Source organism: Kwoniella shandongensis, chromosome 9 (genome assembly GCF_008629635.2).
Source record: "Kwoniella shandongensis chromosome 9, complete sequence".
Taxonomy (NCBI): domain Eukaryota; kingdom Fungi; phylum Basidiomycota; class Tremellomycetes; order Tremellales; family Cryptococcaceae; genus Kwoniella; species Kwoniella shandongensis.
This window is the reverse complement of record NC_089295.1, coordinates 353,590-377,564: the sequence shown is the minus strand read 5'-3', so window position 1 is coordinate 377,564 and position 23,975 is coordinate 353,590. Positions and strand designations below refer to the sequence as shown.

The window sequence follows — 23,975 nt, the reverse complement described above, 5'->3', positions numbered from 1 at the left end:
GAATGTGTTACTAGCAAGGTGAAGGAGGAAGCGAAAGCGAGTGATGTCGAACGGAGTAATACACCGTGGGAAAGTTGCCACTCGTGGTAGTCTGTAAAAGTTAGATCACACAAATACCGCTCATGAGATATAAGCGACTGCTATCTTAAATCTATTCACACTTTATCAACAACAACGACCACACCACAGATCCGTCATCCTGGACATCATGGACGCAGTCGAAGGTATTGATAAACCGACCAAAGCTCCTCCCTCAGCTTCGACCGGTACGAAGCCCCGAAAGAGGTTTGTTGGAACCACATCTACTTCCTCTTCGTCAAGAGCTTCCACGTCGAGATCGACAGTAAGGAGAGTAGCGAATCAGGTTCCAGATGATATTTTACAAGACCCGGAGCTGAATGCGGCCATTGCGGGTGAGTCCCAAAGCTGATCTTTGCCTTTCAATCATCCTCCTGAGGTGTGCAGTGCGCAGAGCGAGCGATTGAGCTGATCATCCGCAGCTTTACCTGGAAATTACAATTTCGAGATTCACAAGACTATATACCATATTCGAAGAGATGGCGTCAAGAGTGTCGCTCTTCAGATGCCAGAAGGTCTGATGATGTATGGTTGTGCTATTGCGGATATCGTTGAGACGTGAGTACTGCGGCTAGCACGACTACTATGTATCGTCTGCTTACACATTGGTCTCTCTGGAATAGCTTCACGGGTGCGCTGCCGATGATGTTGGCAGATGTGACGTATGGTGCATGCTGTGAGTTAACAAACAATCCACTATCGATGCGCAATAACTGACAACGTCCCGACCGGGTAGGTATCGACGACTATACTGCTAAAGAGATGGGTGCGGAGATGATTGTCCATTATGGTCATTCCTGTCTGAGTGAGTCACACTGGCCCCTTCAGTCATGGCCCCCCTTTAAAGATCGTTGATTTTGCTGACGCAGATCGCTGTCACTAGTACCCGTATCGCAAACGACTCTCAAAACGCTCTACGTCTTCGTCGAGATTGCCATTGACACCTCTCATCTCTCCCTCTCTGTCCGACGAAATTTCCCCTCGTCCAAACCCGCTTTCCAACGACTCGTTCTTGGTGCCGGCAACGCTGAACCGGGTGGCAAAGTCCCCATTACTCTCGAAGTGGAAGATCAAAAAGCTCGTGACGAATCTTCCTTGACCAGCACTTCTACACAAGCCGAGGACGGATCAGCCGAAGCAGAACGACCCACCAAACTTGCTTTAGTTTCGACCATCCAGTTCGTTGCTGCGATCCAATCATTGAGGACGGATCTCGAAGCTGCTTTACCGCCGTTGGAGAAACAGGAAGTTGAGAATGAGGAAGAAGAAGGGATGTTGGCGAAAGTGAAAAGAGGTGATATAGGAGTATGGAGGGGGAAATACGAGATCACGATACCGCAGAGTAGACCGTTGAGTCCCGGTGAGGTGTTGGGATGTACGGCGCCAAAGTTGAACGATGTGGATGCTTTGATGTGAGTGGTTGGGTCTACTTATCCTGCTCATTTCAAAAAGTTTGGGGCACGTACTTTCCGTCGATTGCTTCCTCGTCATCCGGTGGTACCTGGTCGTGAAACAGATGTGCTAATCTTGTTCGCCTGCAGCTACGTTGGAGACGGTCGATTCCACCTCGAATCAATCATGATTGCAAACCCTTCCGTCCCTGCATTCCGATACGACCCATACTCCAAGAAATTCACAAGAGAGACATACGAGCATGAGGAGATGCGTTCTCTCCGCGGCGACGCAGTCAAAGTTGCTCGTCAAAACTTGTTGGAAAAAGGAGCAGAGACATGGGCAGTCTTACTCGGTACTCTAGGTCGACAAGGAAGTTTATCAGTACTCAAAAGTGTTACTTCCTCCATCTCATCATCTGATGGGGAGAATCAAAAAGACCAAGTCCCTCCTTTGTTATTGTTGTTATCGGAATTGAGTCCTGCAAAACTCGCTTTACTCCCGCAAGATCAAATCTCGACATTTGTTCAGACTTCTTGTCCTAGATTATCGATAGATTGGGGGTACGCATTCACTCGTCCGCTATTGAGTCCTTACGAGGCCAGTGTTGCCTCGGGGAGAGTGAGAGGTTGGAATGGGTTGAAGTTGGAGAACAGGGAAGAAGGACAGGGCGATTATCCAATGGACTTTTATTCAGATAACTCGTTAGGTCCTTGGACACCTAGACACAAGGTCAAGGTGTAGTTGTAATCAAGGTGGATGCAACGTACATGTATGTATACTACATTGTACTTTTACTATACTTTTGTTCCTCCGACAAGATACACACGCAACTTGATAGATCGTCCTCTCTTCGGTCGCCCTCAAAACTGGCGTTTTGACTCCATAGAAATCACTAATCGTCATCTCCTGCACCGTTCCCATTATCGGCTGGGAGGGATACAAACTCGTTCAACCTGGACACCGTTGTCATCAGTCCGACTCATGGGCGAAGATGACAAAGTCAGACTTGAGTAACTCACAATCGTACAAAAGGGACCATGACCTGCACGACGTCCTTGATTTTCTCCTGGAAATTCTCATCGAGGACCTCTTCATCCCTAAAGCTGTGGATGGAGTGTTAGCGGTCATTCCTCAACCTCTTATCTCACTGAAAGGTGAGTCGATAGGTCAGGAACGTCATACTCACGTGTGCACCACCGCAACCGACCTCAATTTCAAGAGATCGATATCTTTATGATTCTTCTCCACTCCCTTTGGAGCGACTTTCAACGCATCCTCATGTCCGAAGACATTCTGTCTTTTCCCCTTTTTCTCGTTTGCCTCTCCAAACATCTTCACGAACTGTTTTTCCCCAATCACATCTCTGAATCGCTGTGGATCCGCTAATAAGTTATGTCGTATAGTCGCCATTTCGTTCTTGCCAGGTTGCCATAGACCGCAAGCTAGGATGGAACGGTCGTTCGGCGCTATGGATAGATGATAACATGCCCAGATGCCTTTACGGCCACCTCGTGAGGTCGTCATGGAGAAACCACGCTTGTAAGGTGTTTTGTCGGATGAGAAGCGCACGTCGCGGTATATCCGGTGCTAAGTTTCCGATATCAGGTTGTGCAACTACCAAAACGATAACAGTGAAGGCTCACGATGATGTCTTTCGGCGGAAGATGTGGTATTTCATCGTCCGCTTCGTGAAACTTGCTCTGGACCAAACCGACGAATGCTACCCATTCCTAGATGTAGAAACCAACGTCAGCCAACCATCTGCTTACGTTGCCTGAACTTCTGCGTAATCTCTATCGCCGATATCTCTAAGTCATTGTGAGACTGCTCACCTTCTCAGCTTGTCTGAATGCTGGTTCATGTGATCTGAACCAATCTCGATCATTTCTCTCTGGTATTTGCAGGTTCTTCAAGAAGTTCAACGTATTTCTCGATATCCGTCCAGGCGGTACTACCAAGGGTATAACTCGATATCAGCACTTCAGTCCTTCCCTTCTGACCAGGCTTGACTAGGTTGGCGGTGATTAATCGATACACGAACTCACCTTGACCTGTTTTGGGAGCTGGATATATCCTCCCTGCAATCTCTTGTCCTTCTTCAAGCTCGATATCTTCGTCATCATCTTCATCTTCGTAACCCTCTATCCCATGTCCTCCTGATGTCCCTGATTTCCTCTTCACACCCACACTCCCGTTGTCGCCATTCCCATTCGCAAGTTTCACCTTTTTCTTCGCGCCACCTCCACCACCTGCTGCTGCTGAATTCCTCTTCCTACTCTTCTTAGCATCCTCTTCCTCATCCAAGAAGTCACTATCCACCTCTGATTCAGCCTCGTCCTCAACTAACTCTTCCTCTTCTTCCGCATCCTCATCTGAAGATGGATCAAAAGCGTCTTCAGAATCTGAATCATCTGTCGATGAAGGAGGTTCAGATTCTGTCATTCCTGTAGGTGAATGTTCTCGCTCTTCTCCACCTCCTTCTCCATCTTCGTTGTCTGACGTTTCGACTTTGACTTTGGTCGGTTTGGCCGATCTCTTAGTCGTTGCTTTTGCGTTTGCATTCGCGTTTGATCTGGCTTTACCACCCCCATTTTTCGTGGTCTTCTTTTTACTGTCTGAGAAATAAGGTGATGCAACGGATGTAGGTTTGATCGATCTCCCTGATCGTGTAGAAATAGGAGTAGTAGCGGTTGTCGATTGTTTCAGCGGAGTAGAAGTGGAGGCTCTTTTCGTAGACTTGTTGGCCTGAGGAGTGGACTTTGTCGACGAGACTCGCGGTGAAGAGCGAGCACTCCGTCGGGGTGTAGTGTCCGAATCTACCATCCTCAACAAGATATGTTCCTAGCTCGAGGTCGTAGACGATTTCAGATATATGCGAGTAGGTAATGTCTTCTCTCTCGTCCACGATCCCGACGCGTAAATCCGGTTGACTGGACTGGGTTACGCACCTACTTTCCCACGATTGTTTCGCCTATCCCCTTTCATTCGCAATCACGTGACCTCGCAAAAGTCTTTGCCGCCAGATTCAGAAAGTTAACATTGATGTTCTTCAACAATTAATTGCCTTGTCCACCCCTCTTATCGATCATCACTTCAAGAGCTATACGACACGATGGCCTTTGTCGAGAACAAGGCTTCGTCCTCCAAGGGATCGGCATTTGCGAAACCGAAATTCGGTAAGGCCGGCGGGAAAGGGAAGAATGCCCCTCAACCAAAGATAAAATCGAACCAGGCGAAGAGGAACAAGATCAACGAGGAGTTGAGCGAGCTGCAATCAAGGATAGATGACTTTGTGAGTCGTGTCTAGGATGATCATGTTGCGGATGATGTCAAAATAGCTGACTGGCTGTTCACCGCAGATTCCCCCGAAGGAGATAACTCTTTTCTCGGATTTGCCCTTGTCCTCGCGAACGCTGAAAGGTTGGTGTCTCTATCGCCATCAGTCAGCTCAGCTGTACACCGCTGACACCCGTTCCAGGCCTCAAGAGCAGTCACTTCCTCAACCCTACACCAATCCAATCCCTGTCCATCCCACCTTCCCTACAAGCCCGCGACATCCTCGGTTCCGCCAAGACCGGGTCCGGTAAAACCCTCGCATTCCTCATCCCCCTCCTCGAACGACTCTACCTTGAGAAATGGGGTCCTCTCGACGGTCTCGGTGCCGTCGTCATCTCACCTACGAGAGAGCTGGCCGTACAGACATTCATGCAGTTGAGGGATATTGGGAAATACCATAATTTCTCGGCTGGTTTGGTCATTGGTGGTAAACCGCTCAAGGAGGAGAGAGATAGGTTGGGAAGGATGAACATCTTGATTGCGACCCCGGGAAGGTTGTTGCAACATCTGGACAGTACAGTCGGCTTCGAGTCAGGAGGTGTCAAAGTGCTTGGTAAGTCCATTATCTGCAGATCAGTCTTGTGACGAGTATCTTCGGACTGACCACGTCGGTATTTGCTTCCACCCACAGTACTTGATGAAGCGGATCGTCTTCTCGATCTCGGTTTCCTCCCTGCCCTTCGAGCTATCGTCGGTCATTTCTCCCCTGTTCAAACTTCTCCCAACTCCCGACCATCACGACAGACTCTCCTATTCTCCGCTACACAATCGAAAGACCTTGCCGCGCTGGCCAAGCTTTCACTGCACGAACCGATGTATATCAGCTGTAACAAGCCTGGAGAGGAAGGTGTGATGCCATCGAATTTGGATCAATTCTACGCTGTGGTAGGCTTGGAGCGAAAGTTGGATGCGTTGTGGGGTTTCGTGAAGAGTCATTTGAAGATGAAGGGAATTGTATTCGTCACTAGTGGTAAACAGGTGTGTTGTCTTTTCCACCGTACAGCGATACCATAGATTGCTAACGATATTGAACAGGTCCGATTCATCTTCGAAACGTTCCGACGACTTCATCCTGGTCTTCCATTGATGCATCTCCACGGTAAACAAAAACAGCCCACCCGACTCGACATCTTCCAGCGATTCTCATCTTCCAAAAGCGCTCTTTTGATTTGTACCGACGTCGCTGCGAGAGGTCTCGACTTCCCCGCTGTAGACTGGGTCATCCAGCTCGATTGTCCTGATGATGTCGACACGTACATCCATCGAGTCGGACGAACCGCACGATACCAAGCTGCAGGTACGGCATTGACGTTCTTGTTGCCAAGCGAAGAAGAAGGGATGAAAGCGAGATGGGGAGAGAAGGCCATCGAGGTGAAGAAGATCAAGATCAAGGAGAGCAAGATGGGCAACTTGAAGCAGTCTATGCAGAATTTCGCGTTCAGAGAACCGGACATCAAGTACCTCGGTCAGAGAGTGAGTCGTAATGCGCAATTATCGAAGATGATTGATGCTGATTCGTTTTATCACAGGCATTCATATCGTATATGAAATCGATCCACATCCAAAAAGATAAATCCATCTTCAAGCTTTCGGAACTTCCCGCTGAAGCTTACGCCGATAGTATGGGTCTACCTGGAGCTCCCCAGCTCAAGTTGGGAGATCAAGCCAAGAGTGCGAAAGCTGTCAAGGTCAGGGGTGGGGAGAAGAAGGATGAGGTTGTGGAGGTTGTGGAGGAAGTTCGGGATGTCGTGGGTAGCAGTGACGAGAGTGAAGGTGATGAGGAGGCAGAGGATCAGGAGGATAGTGAAGCAGAGGAAGATGCGGAGGACAGTGCAGAGGAGGAGGCAGCGAGCGAAGATGGGGAGAGTGGAAGTGAGAGTGAATCGTCTACTGCTGGCAAGGTATGTGTTCCACCTCATCATCAAGTGGTCGGAAGTACAATTCCCGCTGACTGGTCAACTGCCATGCAAATAGCGTCAAGCTGCACCTGTCGTGCGAACAAAGTATGATCGAATGTTCGAGCGGAAGAACCAATCTATCCTTACACCTCATTACACCGCGCTGATCGCCCAAGACGACGAGGACGAAACAGGTGGTGATGTCGACGACGTGTTCACTTTAGCTCGACGTGATCACGCTTTATCAGGCGACGAAGGTGGTCTCTCATCAGGTGGTGACGATGATGAAGATGAAGATGCTTTGACGGCAGAGATGAAGAAGAAACCATTGATTTCATCTGAAGATCTCTCGAAACGGAAATTGAAACAGGCTGCTTCGAGGAAAGCTCAATTGAAAATGAGACCCGGACCTTCGAAGATGATTTTCGACGAGGTGACTGGAGAAGCGAGAGAGTTTTACGAGGCAGGAGAAGATGTAGAGAAGGAGATGGGTAACGAAGAGAAGAGGAGAGAATACCTCGAGAAGGAGAGGGAGAGGATGAAATTAGAGGACAAGGTAGATAGGGAGGTGGCAAGGGAGAAGAAGAGAGAAGTCAAGAGGAAGAGAAAGGAGAGGGAGAGAGAGGTGAGTTCGGCGCGGCGGTTGAAAGCGGTAATGACTGGGCTAACTCCTTTTGTTTAGGTTCGAGGTGAAGGTGGTGCAGACGACGATGAGCCTGTCGCCTATCTTGGAGGTGATAACAGCGACGACGAAGACAACGACTTTGCTTCGAGAAGATCATACTCCCCCTCACCGGCAGTGGAGGAAGTCCAACCTTCTCGTAAGAAGCAGAAGGGCAGCAAGGTGGATGATCTTGAGGATGAAGAAGCTCTTGCTTTGAGATTGTTACAAGGTTGATCGGGATCGAGGTGTAGTCTATCATAATATGCATTCAATTCTCATCGTTATTGGCTTCTTCTTCTTCTTCTTCTGTCACTTCTACTTCTTTCTATCTATAAACGTTACTGATAATAATACGTTGATGGTATCCGTGAAGGGGGGAACTAAATCTATAAAACATGGTATGGTATGGCAAGAAAACAAATAATCAACATTTAGCGAATCTATCTAAGCAAACAGGGCTGGTATGGAGACAGGATGGTGTTATCGATGCTACAGAACAGAACGGAACAGGTGGGTATACTTGTTGGAAGTCGTAGAAGGCAGGACAGATCGAAGACGAGGTATTGACAATGATGTGACCGAAGTCACTTTTCGTTTACTCAATGACAAGATCCTCCACACCGCTCATGACGATATCAACACCTTGCTCTCGCTTACTCTTGAGCATCATGGCCGAGCCCGAGCCCTCGCCCTCATCCGTCTCGTCAGTGTCATCCTCGGCGATTCGTCCGAACACGAGACCGGTGGGCGTCATAGGCGTCATGACGGTAGTCGTATATGATGAGCTGCGAGAAGATGCGCTAGAGCCAGAGGCGGTTCGCATAGTCGCGAGAGAGGGTCGAGGAGGTGTAAGACTTGGATGGATGAGGATGGTAGGCACGACTGGAGGAGAAGGATGAGCGTTGAAGTGAGTTTTGGTTTGAGGAGTCGGTCGTTGAGGTGTTGTCTAATCATGACGAGGATCAAGTCAGTTCGGCCTTGACTTTTTGACCATGTCAACGTGAACTCACCTGGTAGTTGACGTCCTTCTCCCCTAGAACACTGTTGGTCATTCTACCTTTGGTCGGCGTCCTGTCCCCTTCCTCCTCTCCCGCTAGTGTCGGGAACGGTCTCTGCATCTGTTGACTTGGCGGTGATTGATTCCCTTTACTTCCAATACTACTCAACGTCCTCTCCAAAGGCGGAGCGACGAGTACTTTCTTGTCGGGCGACAAATGACTTGAAGAGGAAGTTGAGGCTAAAGCGAAAGTGGTATTCTGACCTGAAGCGCAGAATGAATGAGAACGTCTAGGTGCACCGGGTCTCTTGTTCGACGAAGCGGTACTCGAAGTGGGGGATTTACCGCTACTGCTATCGGTCGGACTGAGATTGGGTGAAGAGGGAGTGGAGGAAGGATAAGGGACTGGACGAGAGGAAGGGTTTTGTAAGGAGAGTAGTCGACGAGGAATAGGTCGGATCATCGTGAAGAGAGAGTCGGCACCTGAACTCGGACCATGTAATTGGGGTGAGAGGAAAGGCGCAGCATTAGAAGGGGAAGGCGATCTTCGTCCTCGAGAAAAAGAAGGCGATGGTGCGCGAGAGATGGAGAGTGTGCTTGTCGACATTGTAGCGAGGGCGATGAGCGATGGGAAGTGTCAGGAATGCCAACTTCGTATCAAGTTATAAGTCGTTGTCGTTCTATCGCATCGAAAGCGAGATATACCAAACTACCTTTGAGTGTTTGTATACCTAGTCGAAGCAGTGTCAATGCGATGGCTATTGGATGTTTGTGTTGTGAATTGTGCCTTGCTTTGCGTAAAACGGACAAGGGCAAGGAACGATCTGTAGTTTAACGGTGCTTGGATGTGTGTTGTCCGAGCAAGTGTCTACCTTCTATTCGAGTAGTATGCCAAGGAGTGAGAAGTGATATGAGAAGGAATGTGTGCCTCTACTTGTACTTGTATGTGAGTGCATGCATGGTCTGTACCAAGAAGTTGTACACCCATCTGTCTATCTATATATTTCGAAAGATACACTAAAGGTGTATTTTCCCACGCAAAACAAGGGTACCCATCCCATTCTGACCCTTGTACTGCTCCGGTTAACGGTCAAAAGGAAAAAAGAAAAATCATTCTCGTGCTCACCGAGCACCAAACCGAGACAAATGAAAATACCCATAATTATATATATGGTACGGAGGAGTGCGATGTTCTATAGCATATATAATAGGGTTCAATTACAGGTTGGTAGTAAGTTCGCTAGTGAATGGTAGCTCGTAAGCTTGTTAATGTCACCGTCGCATGTAACCCTCCCTCCCTCCTTCGATCTTCTCACGACGACCAATTCGATACGAGATGCTACGATGCGATGTGCAACTACGATCTTCCTATACATTTCCCTTTTTCGCTGCGGGTGATTTGTTTTATTATAACTTAGTGGATACAATTGCGCAACATCAAATTATCGTAGAGTAGAAATGAAGTGGAATGGAATGTACGACTCCCCCTCCCCCTCCCCCTCCCCCGCTTAAATGTCCTGCAGGGATGTACTAGTAGAGTGACAAACGGACAAAGATCAAACATCACCCGTCACAACAAACCTCGCATTTCTTTTGAAAAAATAGGGTGGTACAGTAGGGTAGGTGGGTATCACCAGTGTGCGTCTATCTCAATTGAGATTCCCTGATCTACGATCCCTTTTCACCATTTATTATGTACTGCAGCTCTGTACAGTAGTACGCTCTGTAACGGCTATTTTCTCGGAGACGGGATATCCCATTTGTGCAGTGTGCGTTTTACAGTGTGTGCGCGCACACGTTACAATAGTAGTATTGCAAGCGCAAGCAACTTTCTCACGCCTACGCCTTCCGGTGATTCCGAGAGGGCATGCGAGTACTGTTATGGTATACCGTAAGTTGCCGATCATATGTCAGCGCCATGGACATGGACACGGCATGAAACGTCGTACAGGCGCATCATTGCCTTATTCTGTTCGGGAAGCTCAAGTCCTCCGCTCTTCCACGGGGTGGGAAGATGGTATGATTCACTCTTGTTCGTCGTTACGTGATCGGCCTCAACGTTGTTCTACGGTCAAGTAGGGTCTGGACACACACTTGTTGGTTATACTCACTGTACAGTTATGCAACGCTCAAATGGGATCTACAGAACGCATGCAATCCGTTCGGTTCGGTCCATCTTTGTCCGGTAACTCTAATCTACTTCTTTCGCATGGCGATGGCGATGTCAATTGAACAAAAGTCAAAAGAAGCTTCAGCTTAAATGGAAATAGGGAAGGAAGGAAGACGATATAAAGCCTTTCTCTTTCTCCTATCTGGCATGACAAGTTTGAAGGCGGAGCAAGCGGAGCAATAAATCCCAGGTAATTGCCAACTATGACTCTTGGTAGCTGAATACTATGCACTCAACCGTACTCGCACAGTTCAGCATATATTATATAATGAGAAAATGGGTTGATCCTTGTCGAAGCTACCTTAGCTGAATAAAAGTTGGACGCGACTTGGACTCTATTCGCTACGCGTCGTCAGTCGTCGTAGTCTGGCGTCGGAATTCTCCGTCCGTTCCATCCGGATTATCGGATGGTCATTTATCATATCCACTTGCCCCAAACCACAAACCCCGGGGTCCTCGGCGAGTGAGTGTCATACTCTTTCCGCCATCCCGAGAAGTAATAATTATCAATCCGAAGAATGAACGATTGAATGGGTTAGTCGCAGGTCTCTTAAGACAACACCTCATCTTTCTGTGAATTGGGGTTCAGACAGATGATATAACGGGCACGCAAAGCTTCTCTCCACGCCTCGATCGACAATCACATTCCGCTAGCACTAGTACGACGTCAATCGTGATTGAAATACATTTGCATACACCGTACCGTACAAACTACGCATCCACATCTATTATCTTGAGAATCTCTGGCATCTTGGCTTGTAATTCCATATGACCTCTGAGGACTGACGAGACCTCCACATCCTGTACACCGGGCTGATTGACAGGTCCTAGACCAGCGACTCGAATACCGTTCGACATCGAAGCTGCGCGAGAGACCACTTCGTGAAGTCTACATAGCCAATGGATCAGCTTTGCTCTGCAAAATAACGGGAGCATGGAGCATAGCGACATACCTGACTACACCAGCTAGGACGAGATCCGCATCACTCCACGCGTTCACTAATCGTCTGCTGACCACACTCCTGCATTTCGCCCATTCTTCGGCGTCAGGTGCAGCAGGGAGCGAGATGAGGTAGGCTGATTCCACATATGCTGGCACAGGACCTTTTCCAGGGGGAGGAGGAGGGAGCGAGGCGAGATACAGTAGGGCGTGTTGAACAGTCAAGGCGCCAACGGAGGTACCAATCTGCGTTCGCGATCGTAAGCTACGTCTACGATATACTACCGCACTACTTACCAGTACAACCGGCCTTTCACCTTGAACACGCTTTTCGATAACTTCTCCAAGCAATCTACCCGCCTTCCTGGCTCGGTCCTGCGCGTGCATCCAAGTGTTGTCCAGAGTCATAGTGGCCATAGAGTACACCGACCTGATCGAACGCGGATTCAGCTTAGGTCGTTCTAAGGACTGTAAGACGCGCCGAGACTCACATTGGCAGAGCTACTGCAGCAAAGTACGCCGAGAGGACAGTCCGCTTGATGATCTCCTTCTTCACCATTCCTTTCAGCTTGCTCGCAACTGTACAGTGAAGGATCTTTTTGTTAGCCTCCTGTTTATGCACTCTGCCTCAGGAACCTACCCCAGAAGTCGACGTCACGACCAGTTTTGAGCATGGCAGCACTCTCAAATCTGAGCAGATATACGTCTCTCCCATCCTTCAGTCCGATAGTGGTGGCACTCGACTTCTCTGCTGCCCGAGGTGGGGCCACAGTGGTGGTGGCAGCTGGCTTCTCTCGAGGAACGACACCGGGTGCAAGAGTAGCCTGATCGCTTGCTTTGGAAGAGCAGATAGCTCGCCACGCGGTGATGGCTTCGGTACGAGAAACAGTGAGAAGTCCAGGAACGACGATAGTAGCCTACGAAAAGTTGCAGTCAGTCACGATCCCAGAGTCATACAGACTCGGCAAGCACATACAGTGAGACTTGGGGCTTTCTTGGCTTCTGCGATGGCTTTCTCTTCTTTTCCCTGGTCTAAAGAAACTCGAGGACTACCGTCGATGGAGGCTCGATGTTCGCCGCCAGAACCCAGTGAGGATCGGGTCGAAGTCCCGGCATCCAAGCTGAGGTTGAGTAATCGTTGTTCCAAATCCAGACGACCTTGTTGTACCGCTTGTTCAGCCTCTTCGTCCGTTACTTCTTTCTCCTTTTCCTCTTGTATACCATCTTTGCTCTCTGCCACAGGGGCTGCCTCCTTCTGCCCAGCTTTGGCTTTGTCCTCTGCGTCTTTCGCTGCCTGCTCCTTGATCTTCTTCTTGGACTCTTGCAAATCGTCGATTTCTTCTTGAGTAGCCTTTTGTCCATCCCCAACTTCGATAAAGCTGAACTCTTCAACACCCCTCCATCTCTCGCGTACTCGACGACCGGCCAGACCTCCACCTCCTACACCGAAAAGAGTGCCTAGTACGACTGGCGCAGCTGAGGCTGAGAGGATACTGCCGATTCCTAGTGGAGCTAAGACGGCTGCTATAGCTGGGGCGGCAAGACCTCCGGTGACACCAATGAGAACACCGCCGGCCACTACTCCTGCTCCGGTCGCTACGTTGAGAGTCAGCATGTATGACTCTGAAAGTGTCCTTCACAGATTGCTCACCTAGCGTTCGACCGAATGACCCGCCCCAGCCTTGAGAATGCGCAGCTCTCGTGCTTTCCACTTTATCCTGCTGTTCCTTCTCCGCAGCAGCTTTCAACGCGCTGAACAGGGTAGCTGAAAGATTCTTCTCGGCAACTGGGATCAATTCCTTCGCCGGTAATCCTAGCAGATCGAGCGTTCTATATGACAATGCCCTTGCTAAGGGGGTATATTTGAGAGCTCCTTCCTTCTTATCTCTCTTGACACTTTCTTCCGCCTCGATGGCCAAGCTCGCCTCAATCAATACTCCTGCTATTCGTACGATCTCCTCATGCGACCAGTCGGAACGTTGATCGTCTGCCGAGGCTCGCACATTGGAAGGATCAATAGCAGGCGGTAGTCGTGCGAGATCGAAAGAGAGTAGTTTACAGACTGATTTCAGCCAGAGGGACGAGACGGTTTTGTACCATTCGCGAGAAGAGGGAGAGGGTGGAACGAGGGGATGTTGCGTCGAACAGAGTGCCGCGAGGGCGACGATCAGTCGGATCGGAGAAGCGAGAGGGTCAGGAGGTTTGGGCAGTGTTTCTGAGGTACCCATGATGCTGATACTGGTACTAGGTCAGTTGTCTATGTGTTCGGTGTTGTCGAGCATCAATACTCGCAGATCATGTTGTTAACGTCAGTGGTCCTGTGTGATTTTGGGTTTGAAGGTGAGTGGGGCTGCCTCCACCATAGACAAGAGTGAGCGTGACGTCACTAAATCATACCGTATGTGGAGGGCTGTTTAAACGGATCACAGTGTGCACCTGCAGCTGATAAGGATCGGTCTTCTTAGTCTCCCCTGGGTTGAGCAATGTGCTTTTGACTAACTGTAGATCAAGTGACATCCCGCGTAGTACAATAATCAGATGCATGCATCCCATCGAACGTGATATCTTCACTTGCATCAGTGACAATGACAGTGCGTCCTTTCGGCTTACAAAGATGCCTAAATTATCAATATCAACCAATTTCCCCGAGACCGAAAAAGATATCGTTTCGGCCATCCAATATCAAGGCCGAAGGGCTAAATTTGTTGAAGGTGGCGATAGTGAAAACCTCAAGCTAAAATCGGGCACAGGGCATGAGGAAATCAGTGCATCTATTTTATGCATGCATACGTCGGGAAGTGAGTCAGCTCCCATGTGAACTGCATCGCTGTATTACTGGTGGGTGTAGTGATTGATATATTCTCAGTGAAGTGAGTTTTCCGGACAAGAAGGGGTGATGGCCGACGGTCTATTTCCCCCCATATCTCTCGACGAGATACAGGACGTTTGGACCCTTTCCCTATCCGCATGGCCGTGATTAGATGATACAGCACAGAGCACACTTGCATACCTGAAACGCCTTTCGGTCTCCGGCCCTTGAAGAGATACCTAATTAGGAAATCGCTTACCAATCGATATCGAATTGACGTTGACTAATGCAACGATGTGACTCTCTCGTTAACATTATTTTTGATGACTCAACCAACTATCTCTTTTTCCTAACATGCATAACGCACCCCATACTCATCTCATGGTGCACCTGTAGCGGCACATACATAGCCTTCGGGCATGATATGATTGTACGCTAGCATGACAGGCTGACAAAGATCAAACCGTAATGACAATACATGATAATCATGTATACAGCCTCGGCCCTCCGGCTTACCTAAGGGGTTGCTATACAGGAATCAAAGGGATGGGATGAATGGGGATGTTGACCGGGCCCGAAGGTCATAGCGTTGCAAAGCTTCTCACACACTTATATAACAGACACCCGTCGTCTTGGAAGACAATCGTTTCTTCCCTTTTCCTTTCCTTACCTTTCTTTCCTCCCACTGTTACAGTCGATTTAGTGGTCAGTGGAATACTCACTGCATTGCAAGGCAAACCACACGCTTTCATCGCCTGATCTCTCACCCCTTCCACTGCCAACCGCACGCTGGAACAAATCACCATGTCCAACCTCACACCATCTAACCGGTCTCAAGACGAGGCCGAGGGTTTTTCTCGGTCACCCACCATGACCAGCGATCCTACAAACGATCCCACCGCAACACTCACAGACCTCAATGCCGTCCAGGATGTTGACAAAGAGAAGGCACTCGCTCAAGAGGTGGAAGAAGATGAACACCTCCCCGCCCAATCCACCATGGGAAAAGTCGAGGCCGACATGATTGCCAAAGGTGAAGGTCACGCGCATCACCACAAGAACGCTCTCGCCGCCCTACCCGCGGGCAGGAAGAGCGTTCTGCTTCTCTGCTTCTGTCTCTCGTGAGTGCTCACCCCTCCCTCCCGTCGGGCAAACACACGCTAACCACGTCGTATACTTCATTTAGTATGTTCATCGATGCTGCTGGGTACGTGTCTTGCCCTCAACTTCGTCAAAGTGGCGATTGCTAATACTCAGATGTCACACCTATCAGTGTATCCGCTACTTTCCTCATGACGGCCCCAATTGCCGCAGACCTCAATATCGCAGTCGGTGATCAGGCGTGGATTCTGGGTACTTACTCGTGAGTGACCTCGTTCTCTATCACACTTCAAGCATGGCCGCTTACCCACATCCATCTTGACAATGACAGACTTGCCTTCGCCTCTACTCTTTTGTTCGCTGGACGAATAGCCGATCTGTATCCCCCTCACCGAGTTTACACGATCGGTTTCATTGGTATCGCCATCTTCTACCTCATCATCTCCTTCATGACCGACCAATATGCGTTCTTTGTTCTACGTGCCATCTCGGGACTTTTGGCCGTCCTGACCATCCCCAGTTCCATCAACATGATCAGTGAGTAGTTGTTTCTGCGCCACCGAGCCACATAGTTGACCCTGCTCACGATTGTATATTTGAATCAATAGTCCAAATGTACCCTGACCCTGCGGAACAAGGCAAGAAGCTTGCTCTCTTCGGTATGGCCGGTGCTCTTGCCAACACCATCGCTTTGGTGAGTCTGCTTGATCGGCTGTCCACAATGTAAACTAGAAACTGACTATAATATGACGATCGCAGGTCTTGGCCGGTGTCTTCCTCCTCGCAAACTGGCGATGGTACTTCCGATTCATCACCATTATCGTTGCGCCTTTCTCCGTTCTCGCTTGGTTCTTGATGCCTCGAACCGAAGCCGTCGCCGAGGATCTGCCCGGTGCCGCCAAGCTCAAGCGAATGGACCTAGTCGGTGTCCTGTTGCTCGTCGCATGTCTCGCTCTTTTCATCCTCGGTTTCACTCAATCGACTCTCGACGGTTGGGACTCAGCCATTTTCATCGCCCCACTGGTCATTTCTATCGTCTTGCTCGCTGCATTCGTCGTGTGGGAGCACTACCTTCCTCGAGGTTACTCGTTGTTGCCTCACGACATCTGGCAATTCCCTAACATCTTCCCACTCATTCTTCAAGCTTCGTCTATCTTCATGTGGATGGCTTGTGCTCAGCTTCGAATTGCCACGTACTTCCAAGACGCCTTGCACGAGTCGGCAATCCTCGCCGCGGTCAGATTGCTCCCAATGGGTATCACTGCTTTGGTCGTTGGAACCATGACACAAGCCATGCCATGGTTGATCACTCGACCTCGATACGTGCAGCCCGTCGCCTCGGTCTTGTGTTTCGCCGGTAGTATGCTCTTCGCATACAGTAACGGTGGTGCTGGCAAGGACTACTGGAAGTTCATGTTCACCGGTCAAGTCATTGGAACTGCTGGTGGTATGATCATTTTCATCGGAATGAAGTGAGCTCCTTCTTGATCTTTCCCCGTTACGTTACGTGCTGACTCTAATTTTTTTGCTTAGCACATCCATCATCCAAGCCTTCCCTCTCGAATTCGCCGGTATCGGCGGATCTTTCGCCAACATCATCTTCCAAGTTGGTGGTGTCATTGGTATCTCCGTGCAGGCCGGTCTTCTCAGCACTGGTGACGGCACTATCGAGGACTGGACAGGTTCGAAGAACTCGTACTTCTTCACCGGTGGCTATATCCTCTTCACTGGTATTGTGTTTGTTTTGTGGTACAGACAAAGCAAGATGCCAGTGTTGACTGGACCGGTTGCAGCGGTGTAGAAGACGGGTGCTATAGAACGGACTAAACACAGCATTTCATACTGTAACGTAGACTGATATTGATGACACTCTTATACGTATACTTTTCATATTATATTCAGATGCACATAGTTCTTATTTCTGGTACGAGAAAGAGCTGGCTTGGTTCAGCAGTAGTCAAGAGCACCATCACACCGGTATCATTGAGCTCGCTGTCAACGTGATTGACTTGTGATACGCGTATGAGAGAAATTTTCCCCTGTCGATCATCATCGGTCCTTTCATCGTTCGCCACAAAGGACATCCACACCATAGTCACCCTCCTTGCATCACGATACGGGTATATGTCTCGTCGTGATATCAAAGAATGGACCTGTGCCCTGAGTATCTTGCAGCAGCGAACATGAGTATCTTGACGGAGAAAGGTCAACTGGTATCGACTTATAACAGAACTCCCTGTCTTTCAAATCTGACTACAGCACATTCAATCACTACCAAATCACCACCCACAGGAACACTGCCCTTCTCACCACTCGCCATCCGCCACTACGCAGATCATCCACCTATCATCTCAACCTAGCACCACATTGACATCACCTTCCTGCATCCCTCAGTATCATCCTACTTCTCTGTACCATCCTTGAATTTGGCTCTATACTACTCCCTCTTCCATTCGTATTCGAAGTACCAACCATGTCCTCTTCATCTTCTTCTGCCAGACCTTCTTCCTCCTCTTCATCTTCCGCTAGACCCTCCTCTTCCTCCTCGTCCTCCTCTTCTAAACCATCTTCATCATCATCTTCCTCCAAACCATCTTCATCGAGTTCAGGTTCAGGCTCTTCCTCCAAACCCTCATCATGAAGTTCTGGTTCTGGCTCTGGCTCTGGTTCTGGGTCAAGTTCGAGCGGATCATCATCTAAACCGACTCAACCAGTTCCGCATATTAGTGCGAATGCTTGGATGTCATTCTTCCTCTTTTGCTGTTTGGTCTTGATCATACTTCAAGGTCCATTAGGTCTATCACCCGCCACAGGAATGGGAATACTTCCCAGTATTGGTCTTGGAGCTGGCTGGGGTGGTATGCCAGGTTGCGCAGGTTTCGTCAGCGGTGTAGTACCTTGGTGTCAACAACAACAACAACAACAAGTCGTACCACAACTAATGGCACCTGCTGTACAAGTACAACAGATCTTACAGCCCAGATATGGTTATACACCATCGCCGATACCACCTGTGGTTCAACCTCAAGGGTGTGGACCGCAGATGGGAGGACAAGGTGGATTTGCGAGTCCAGGTGGGGGAGGAGGGTGGAGTTGGTATATGAACGGTAACGCTGGTGTTGGGGGTGGTGGAGGGGGTATGCCAGTAGTTCGACAGCCAGGTAAGTGCAATCGTTTGAGGCGTGAACCTTGGCACTGCGCTTCTCGTCTTGATTGTGCTTTTTCCCTACCATGTGGTCAAGGGTTTGATAATGAGTTCAAGCCAAAAAGGGATTACAGTAGCAACGGATTTGGTCCATTCTTGCATTCGCCACAGTCTCACATACTGTAACCGCCACTCAGGTTGTTGAAGTCGTACTGATACACCCTCCGTCCCGCAGCATACTACACCCAACCTCAACAACGTACAGTCCAATACCAGCGTCCAGGTCTTCAGATCCAAGTGCAGAACAACAGAGGTTATCTACCAGGTGAGTGGGAGTAGCCCACACCTCAGCGGGTAATACTCGGTTCAAGTAGTTCTTCGGTATCACGCCGTCACACGCACTTGTCGCGCTCGTACAAAGCCTTACACTGACGCCTTGAGCTTCTTACCCATACTCGTACCGTCCTCATCGATACACCTACGCCTGGCCCTACGCTTATACTGCCAATTCTTACTGTTCGCCATTCCAACCATGGTATTGTAAACCGTTCCGAACTGTATTCGCATACGCCCACGAAGTAGCCGATGCTGGGGTGAATATCCAAAGTCAGAGTCAAGGTGTAGGCATGTCAATGCCGATGACTCCGCCATCAGTGGGACAGCCCGTCATACCTGGTAAGCACCACTCTTCCCAATCATAACTACGAGACAATATTGATCAAGTTGTCGTGACGTATTTCAGTCGCACGACAACCTGTCGCACCGATCTTTGCGGGGTTGGCGAATCTCGAGAATGCTTTCTATCCTCTGTTAGTTGGCGCGATCGCACTTCTCGTAGTGTTCGACTACGCTTCCTAAGCCTTCACCTTGGTTCACATATTTTAGTTTGCACTGCACGAGAAACTTTATTGGTCCATACAGTGAACAATGATAATTTCGATGGATAGATTGATGCCACGCCTACTGTATGACACTGAGCGACGCGAGACTTCCCTGATACCCAAATCAAGATGCATTCTGCCAATAACCCAAGAGAGACAACCTATGTGACATTACTGTATGTTGTATATTTCTTTACTTCTAAACATCATTTCACAAATCGCCCCTAACCTCATACCCCTCGTCGCAATCATGATTTTCAGAACATCGAGCTCTTACTACCCGCAGTTGGGAACAACACCGCGTCCGTGAACCCTTTCCCAATTTTACCCCACTTGCTCTTCTTTTCCAACTTCCCGTCCGCTCCCTCATTCGACGACGCAATACTCCCCGCTTTAGTCTTGGCCAATATCATCTCTTCTCTTTCTTTGGCAAGCTGTTCGTTCGCTTGAATGTCTGCTCGACGTTGAGCTTCCGCTTTGGAGATTGCCATCTTTCGAGCTTGTTCGGCTCGAAGTTGCTCGAAACGTGCGTGTTGTTCTGCTTTCTTGGCCGCTTTCTCAGCTGCTTGAATGCTGCGGAGATGGACAGTATCAGCCGCTGTCCTTTCTTCCAAAGAAACACCAATGGTGGAACTCGGTATTGTGGTTGTCACAAGCAGCTTGGAAACTCAACTACTCACCTCTTCAGCTCAGCCTTCGCCGCCTTCTTGCTAGACGTGCCCGTCGATCCCGAGCTGATACTAGCCGTATCATTGACTGATGACAGACCCGTCGTAGCTCTCATAAGAGGGATCCGGAGCTCTTCACTGTGTTCAGTACTGGTCGGGGACGACAAGTTGATACTTCCCAACTTCATCTCCCTTTGAGTGGAGGCGGAAATTGAGTTGTTGCTCGATTGAGTAGTGATGGAGTACTGTCGTGTCCTATCCTTTCTAGGGGATGAAGTCGACGAGGGTGTACGTGATACTGATACACCCGAAGAAGCGTGGTCGAAGTAGTAGCTCGCAACGGAATCAGTCGGTTTCTGCGAGTGTCCAGGGGACATCGGCGAAGTGTTCGGTGGTAAGAGTCCAGCAGCTTCAAGGGTACTGATGTCAAGTCGTTTACCCTGTTTGAGCGGATCGACAAGTGCGTCTCGATTACCACCTCGTCCAGATCGACTGCGTCGCGAATCGAACGGTTGTCCGCTCTCGGGAAGGGAAGGCAAGCCCATCAAGCCAGAGGAAGTACTGGATCGACTGTCCATAGCGGACGATCCGAAGTCCCTTGTAGGGAGAATCCACGACTCGCGAAGAGAGTCTGCAGGGGTCGATGGGTAGTTGGAGGTGACGTCCGAATTGGTAGGACTGGATGGGCGGTGAGAAGTACGCTCGACGTGGGAGAAATCTGGAGTTCGAGGCCGCAACGAGGACGAGCTGTTGTGCGTAGAGAGAGGGAGAGGCATCGCCAAGCGAGACGGGTGACGATTGGGGATTGTGGGATGAAATCCTGTTGGATCGTCAGAAGCCCGTCGACGGGACTGATCGAAGTATAAGGCGTTGGGTCTGGGTGTTGGTGTAGACTGACGGCCGTTGACATCGAGAGCAGATAGGAGAGCGTGAACTTGGTCTTCCTCCGGATCGTCAAAGACTCCTTCATCCTGTCGTGGGGAGTTACCTTCCGGTACGGGCTTGTCCGCTGGAAGAGTGATCGAGTCCGCTCTCGCACGACGGAATGTTCCTTCATCTGTGCTGCCAAGGCCAGATGTGCCTCCTACCGAAGTGGAAGTACCATTTGTAGATTGTTGAGCGACAGCAGGTAGGTGGTGGGTCTGGGCACTCGAATGATCGCCCTCGCCAGCAGTCGCTGAAGAGGGACCCTGTCGGTAGTTTCGTGAGGAAGATGATGACTTGGCAGACTATCGAGAATGAGTCAGCGATGGGATCTGACACGTCTCAGAAGTCATGGCTGAACTTACGTGGACCATGTTCAGAGCTCTGACCTGAAGACACTGCTCCCCAGCCAATGTGGCAATCTCGTAGATACCAACAGCGATCGATGGCTCCAGCCTTTCATGCAAGGCGTGGACGACGAGCCTGTTCAACCTTGCGATCTTGTACTGCTTGCTCAAGAACAGCAAAGCCGAAAGTACCGGGGCTCGATTCTGTAACGGGGTCGAGAGGGAGAGAGTGTAAAAGTACTGTACGAGAGCCACACAGACCGGGAAGGGTTCGGGAAGAGTCAGGTTTGACGGAGCCAGTCGAGCTGGAGTGAATGATCCAAGCAGAGTATCGTTGATGTCGACTGCTGGCGCATCGCGTAAGATACCCGCTGCCTTCTCTCTCAGTTCCTTCTCCTGCTCCGCGAACCAAGGCCACCGTTCGCTGAGGATCTGCTTGGAACACTTTACTCGTCGACCATCATCACTGACCACCTCGAAGTCGGAGGCAAGTTTCTCGTCCAGCATCGAGAGACCGACCTGCTGAATCTTCGCAGGAATCTCAAGCTTCGGAGGAGAGTATATACCATAAGCTTCGAGGGAAATGACCGTGACGTGATCAGAATTGACAGCTCTTCGACTGTAGTCAACAGCGAGGTCGTAGTCGCTGTTCCCAAATACAAGGAGCTTGGCCTGTTCCGGCCACAACACAGCTCGGTTCCAGCTGCCTGAGTTCAGTGCTGATGGTTCAAGATGCCGCCAGGTTCTAGTGTCGAGGTTGAGAGCCCAGATGGAGAAGGCTGCGGAAGACGATGCCAGATACAGACCGCACAGGATGAAATGGTTGCCAACGATACCACCAGTTGGGAATCGAAGACCGGGAGGTTGTTGAGAGCCTCGCATGCGAGAGGACTCATCTCGAATGACAAATGAGGGAGGTGAGACGTGCTTGTCGGATGGGGAAGCGTCCGAGGAGAGATCGGGAGAGATGACCTCGAACTCTCTTCGGACCTTGGCAAAGTCGTAGTTGGAGTAGCACCAAATGTCTGTGAGGCAGGGTCAGCAACGAGCTTTACACGGCTTGACCACACTCACCACCTCCTTCTCCTTCTTCGTCGACCGAGTAGCTATGAGTTGAACTCGACTTGACTTCTCCCGAACCATGTGGCAGTACGACCCTAGTCTTGGACGATGTCGCTACACTTCTGTACGCTCCCTTGGAATGCAATCCTCCCATCTCTGGCTGTTCCGTCTTTGACTCCCAAACCCTGTTCTTCAAATCGTAAACGTTGATCTCGTAGATCCACGAGTTGTCAGAATGTTGACCTCCAGAAATGATGAGTTTCCCGCGTGAGACGGCGCTAAGGTGGGCGTAACGTGCTGAAGGGAGAAGAGCAGGGTTTTGGGAGATCGAACTAGGTGCAGGTTGGGGTAGCCACCGTCGTGTGAGACAGTCGAAGAACCATGTGTCCTCGTGGACAGACATGGGATCGGAGTCTGACATTCCGCCAAAGCATACGAGTTTGTCCTCCCCTGTATAGAGCACATATCAGCACACACACCTGACTACGGTGCTAGGTACAACTCACAAACATCCATCGAATGGAAATACCTTGGTCCTGGACCTGGACCTGTGTTCACCCTTTCCCAAGTTCTCGTTGACAAGTCCATCGCCCACATATCAGCTGTGAGCCGTCGAGTTTGCACAGACTTGCCTCCGAAGAGAAAGACTGTTGGAGGATGAGGAGAAGGCAGAGGCGAGAGTGTGAGGGAGGGACCCTACATCGACGATGAAGAATGTGTTAGCTTGGGCTCAGTACAAGGTCAGGACGCGGGGCACGACTACTCACAGTCAAAGGTGGAGGGACTTCCCCCCTCGTCGGTTCGCTCCAACTGACCAAATGAGCCAAACCAGCGTCCATCTTGGCCAGATTTACTATCTATCGTATTACTGGAATTGAAAAGATGATGATATGTCAAGCTTAGGAGATGTCGAATTCGACTTATAAGGCAACGAGATGGGAGCTACGACCTCCTGACGACTGAACAACTGACGACTGACGACTGATGAGATGTCGATGTGTATTCTCACGATGGCGATCCGTGACCGTCTAAAAGAGGGTAGGAGGGGTTCTCGGACCGTAACTTTATTGCAGATTGGCACTAGAACAGTCGGGAAGGTGAGAATATCGCCGAGGGCAAGGGAGGGGCGACAGAGGGAAGAGAAGGGAAGCGGTGCGTAGTTGTGTGTGTTGTGGCTTGATTCTGATCTAGATGTGGAGTGATTGTCCTCGTCGTCTAGTTTGAGCTGTGTGATGAGGGAGATCAAAGCGTAAGCTTACTTGATCGGGACTTCTGTGAGATAGGTCGAAGGGGTCTTTTGAAGGAAGGATGAAGATGATCAAATGATTGATTTTGATAGTGCTGTGCAGTGCTCACATGTATTTTTATTGATTGAATCGTGATGTGATGTTGTCAAATGACTCTCCTGGAGAAGAGCTGCACTGCTTCACCCTATCGACCCCTGCTCCTGCTATCCCTCCTGCTCCGCTTATGCACGCTGCCCGGAGATGAACGCTACGGTGATCCGTGCTCGTGCTTCGATGTGGTGTGTGGTGATCCGAGCGTTGTGCAAGTCGAACC

The 23,975-nt window shown here is 49.8% G+C and overlaps 9 protein-coding genes across 9 annotated transcripts; 4 read left to right on the top strand and 5 right to left on the bottom strand.

The window, feature by feature from the left end:
* Window positions 1–208: 208 nt before the first annotated feature.
* CI109_105075 (diphthamide biosynthesis protein 1) lies at window positions 209–2,214 on the top strand (the record flags this gene model as incomplete). Its single annotated transcript, XM_032005474.1, has 6 exons — window positions 209–413; window positions 501–636; window positions 702–754; window positions 815–883; window positions 962–1,490; window positions 1,620–2,214. The coding sequence occupies 6 exons, from the start codon at window positions 209–211 to the stop codon at window positions 2,212–2,214; spliced, it is 1,587 nt and encodes a 528-aa protein (XP_031860193.1).
* Window positions 2,215–2,365: 151 nt separating this feature from the next.
* CI109_105074 (uncharacterized protein) lies at window positions 2,366–4,296 on the bottom strand (the record flags this gene model as incomplete). Its single annotated transcript, XM_032005475.1, has 6 exons — window positions 2,366–2,426; window positions 2,493–2,576; window positions 2,660–3,060; window positions 3,117–3,203; window positions 3,306–3,424; window positions 3,519–4,296. The coding sequence occupies 6 exons, from the start codon at window positions 4,294–4,296 to the stop codon at window positions 2,366–2,368; spliced, it is 1,530 nt and encodes a 509-aa protein (XP_031860194.1).
* A 289-nt stretch (window positions 4,297–4,585) lies between these two features.
* On the top strand, window positions 4,586–7,605 carry CI109_105073 (ATP-dependent RNA helicase DBP4; the record flags this gene model as incomplete). Its single annotated transcript, XM_032005476.1, has 8 exons — window positions 4,586–4,765; window positions 4,833–4,893; window positions 4,952–5,362; window positions 5,441–5,787; window positions 5,845–6,282; window positions 6,339–6,710; window positions 6,784–7,332; window positions 7,390–7,605. 8 exons carry the CDS (start codon window positions 4,586–4,588, stop codon window positions 7,603–7,605), a joined length of 2,574 nt encoding a protein of 857 aa, XP_031860195.1.
* Window positions 7,606–7,966: 361 nt separating this feature from the next.
* CI109_105072 (uncharacterized protein) lies at window positions 7,967–8,975 on the bottom strand (the record flags this gene model as incomplete). Its single annotated transcript, XM_032005477.1, has 2 exons — window positions 7,967–8,317; window positions 8,382–8,975. The coding sequence occupies 2 exons, from the start codon at window positions 8,973–8,975 to the stop codon at window positions 7,967–7,969; spliced, it is 945 nt and encodes a 314-aa protein (XP_031860196.1).
* Window positions 8,976–11,249: 2,274 nt separating this feature from the next.
* On the bottom strand, window positions 11,250–13,706 carry CI109_105071 (uncharacterized protein; the record flags this gene model as incomplete). The annotated part of the gene is made up of 7 exons (XM_032005478.1): window positions 11,250–11,427; window positions 11,492–11,724; window positions 11,776–11,908; window positions 11,970–12,057; window positions 12,119–12,395; window positions 12,455–13,074; window positions 13,130–13,706. 7 exons carry the CDS (start codon window positions 13,704–13,706, stop codon window positions 11,250–11,252), a joined length of 2,106 nt encoding a protein of 701 aa, XP_031860197.1.
* Window positions 13,707–15,091: 1,385 nt separating this feature from the next.
* On the top strand, window positions 15,092–17,189 carry CI109_105070 (uncharacterized protein; the record flags this gene model as incomplete). The annotated part of the gene is made up of 7 exons (XM_032005479.1): window positions 15,092–15,408; window positions 15,474–15,494; window positions 15,561–15,650; window positions 15,720–15,925; window positions 15,997–16,082; window positions 16,148–16,860; window positions 16,922–17,189. 7 exons carry the CDS (start codon window positions 15,092–15,094, stop codon window positions 17,187–17,189), a joined length of 1,701 nt encoding a protein of 566 aa, XP_031860198.1.
* Window positions 17,190–17,761: 572 nt separating this feature from the next.
* Window positions 17,762–18,110, bottom strand: CI109_105069 (uncharacterized protein; the record flags this gene model as incomplete). The annotated part of the gene is made up of 2 exons (XM_032005480.1): window positions 17,762–18,051; window positions 18,095–18,110. 2 exons carry the CDS (start codon window positions 18,108–18,110, stop codon window positions 17,762–17,764), a joined length of 306 nt encoding a protein of 101 aa, XP_031860199.1.
* Window positions 18,111–18,203: 93 nt separating this feature from the next.
* CI109_105068 (uncharacterized protein) lies at window positions 18,204–19,391 on the top strand (the record flags this gene model as incomplete). Its single annotated transcript, XM_032005481.1, has 4 exons — window positions 18,204–18,549; window positions 18,769–18,858; window positions 18,975–19,208; window positions 19,276–19,391. The coding sequence occupies 4 exons, from the start codon at window positions 18,204–18,206 to the stop codon at window positions 19,389–19,391; spliced, it is 786 nt and encodes a 261-aa protein (XP_031860200.1).
* Window positions 19,392–19,671: 280 nt separating this feature from the next.
* Window positions 19,672–23,254, bottom strand: CI109_105067 (uncharacterized protein; the record flags this gene model as incomplete). Its single annotated transcript, XM_032005482.1, has 6 exons — window positions 19,672–19,987; window positions 20,095–21,311; window positions 21,372–22,378; window positions 22,428–22,865; window positions 22,922–23,111; window positions 23,183–23,254. The coding sequence occupies 6 exons, from the start codon at window positions 23,252–23,254 to the stop codon at window positions 19,672–19,674; spliced, it is 3,240 nt and encodes a 1,079-aa protein (XP_031860201.1).
* Window positions 23,255–23,975: the final 721 nt, after the last annotated feature.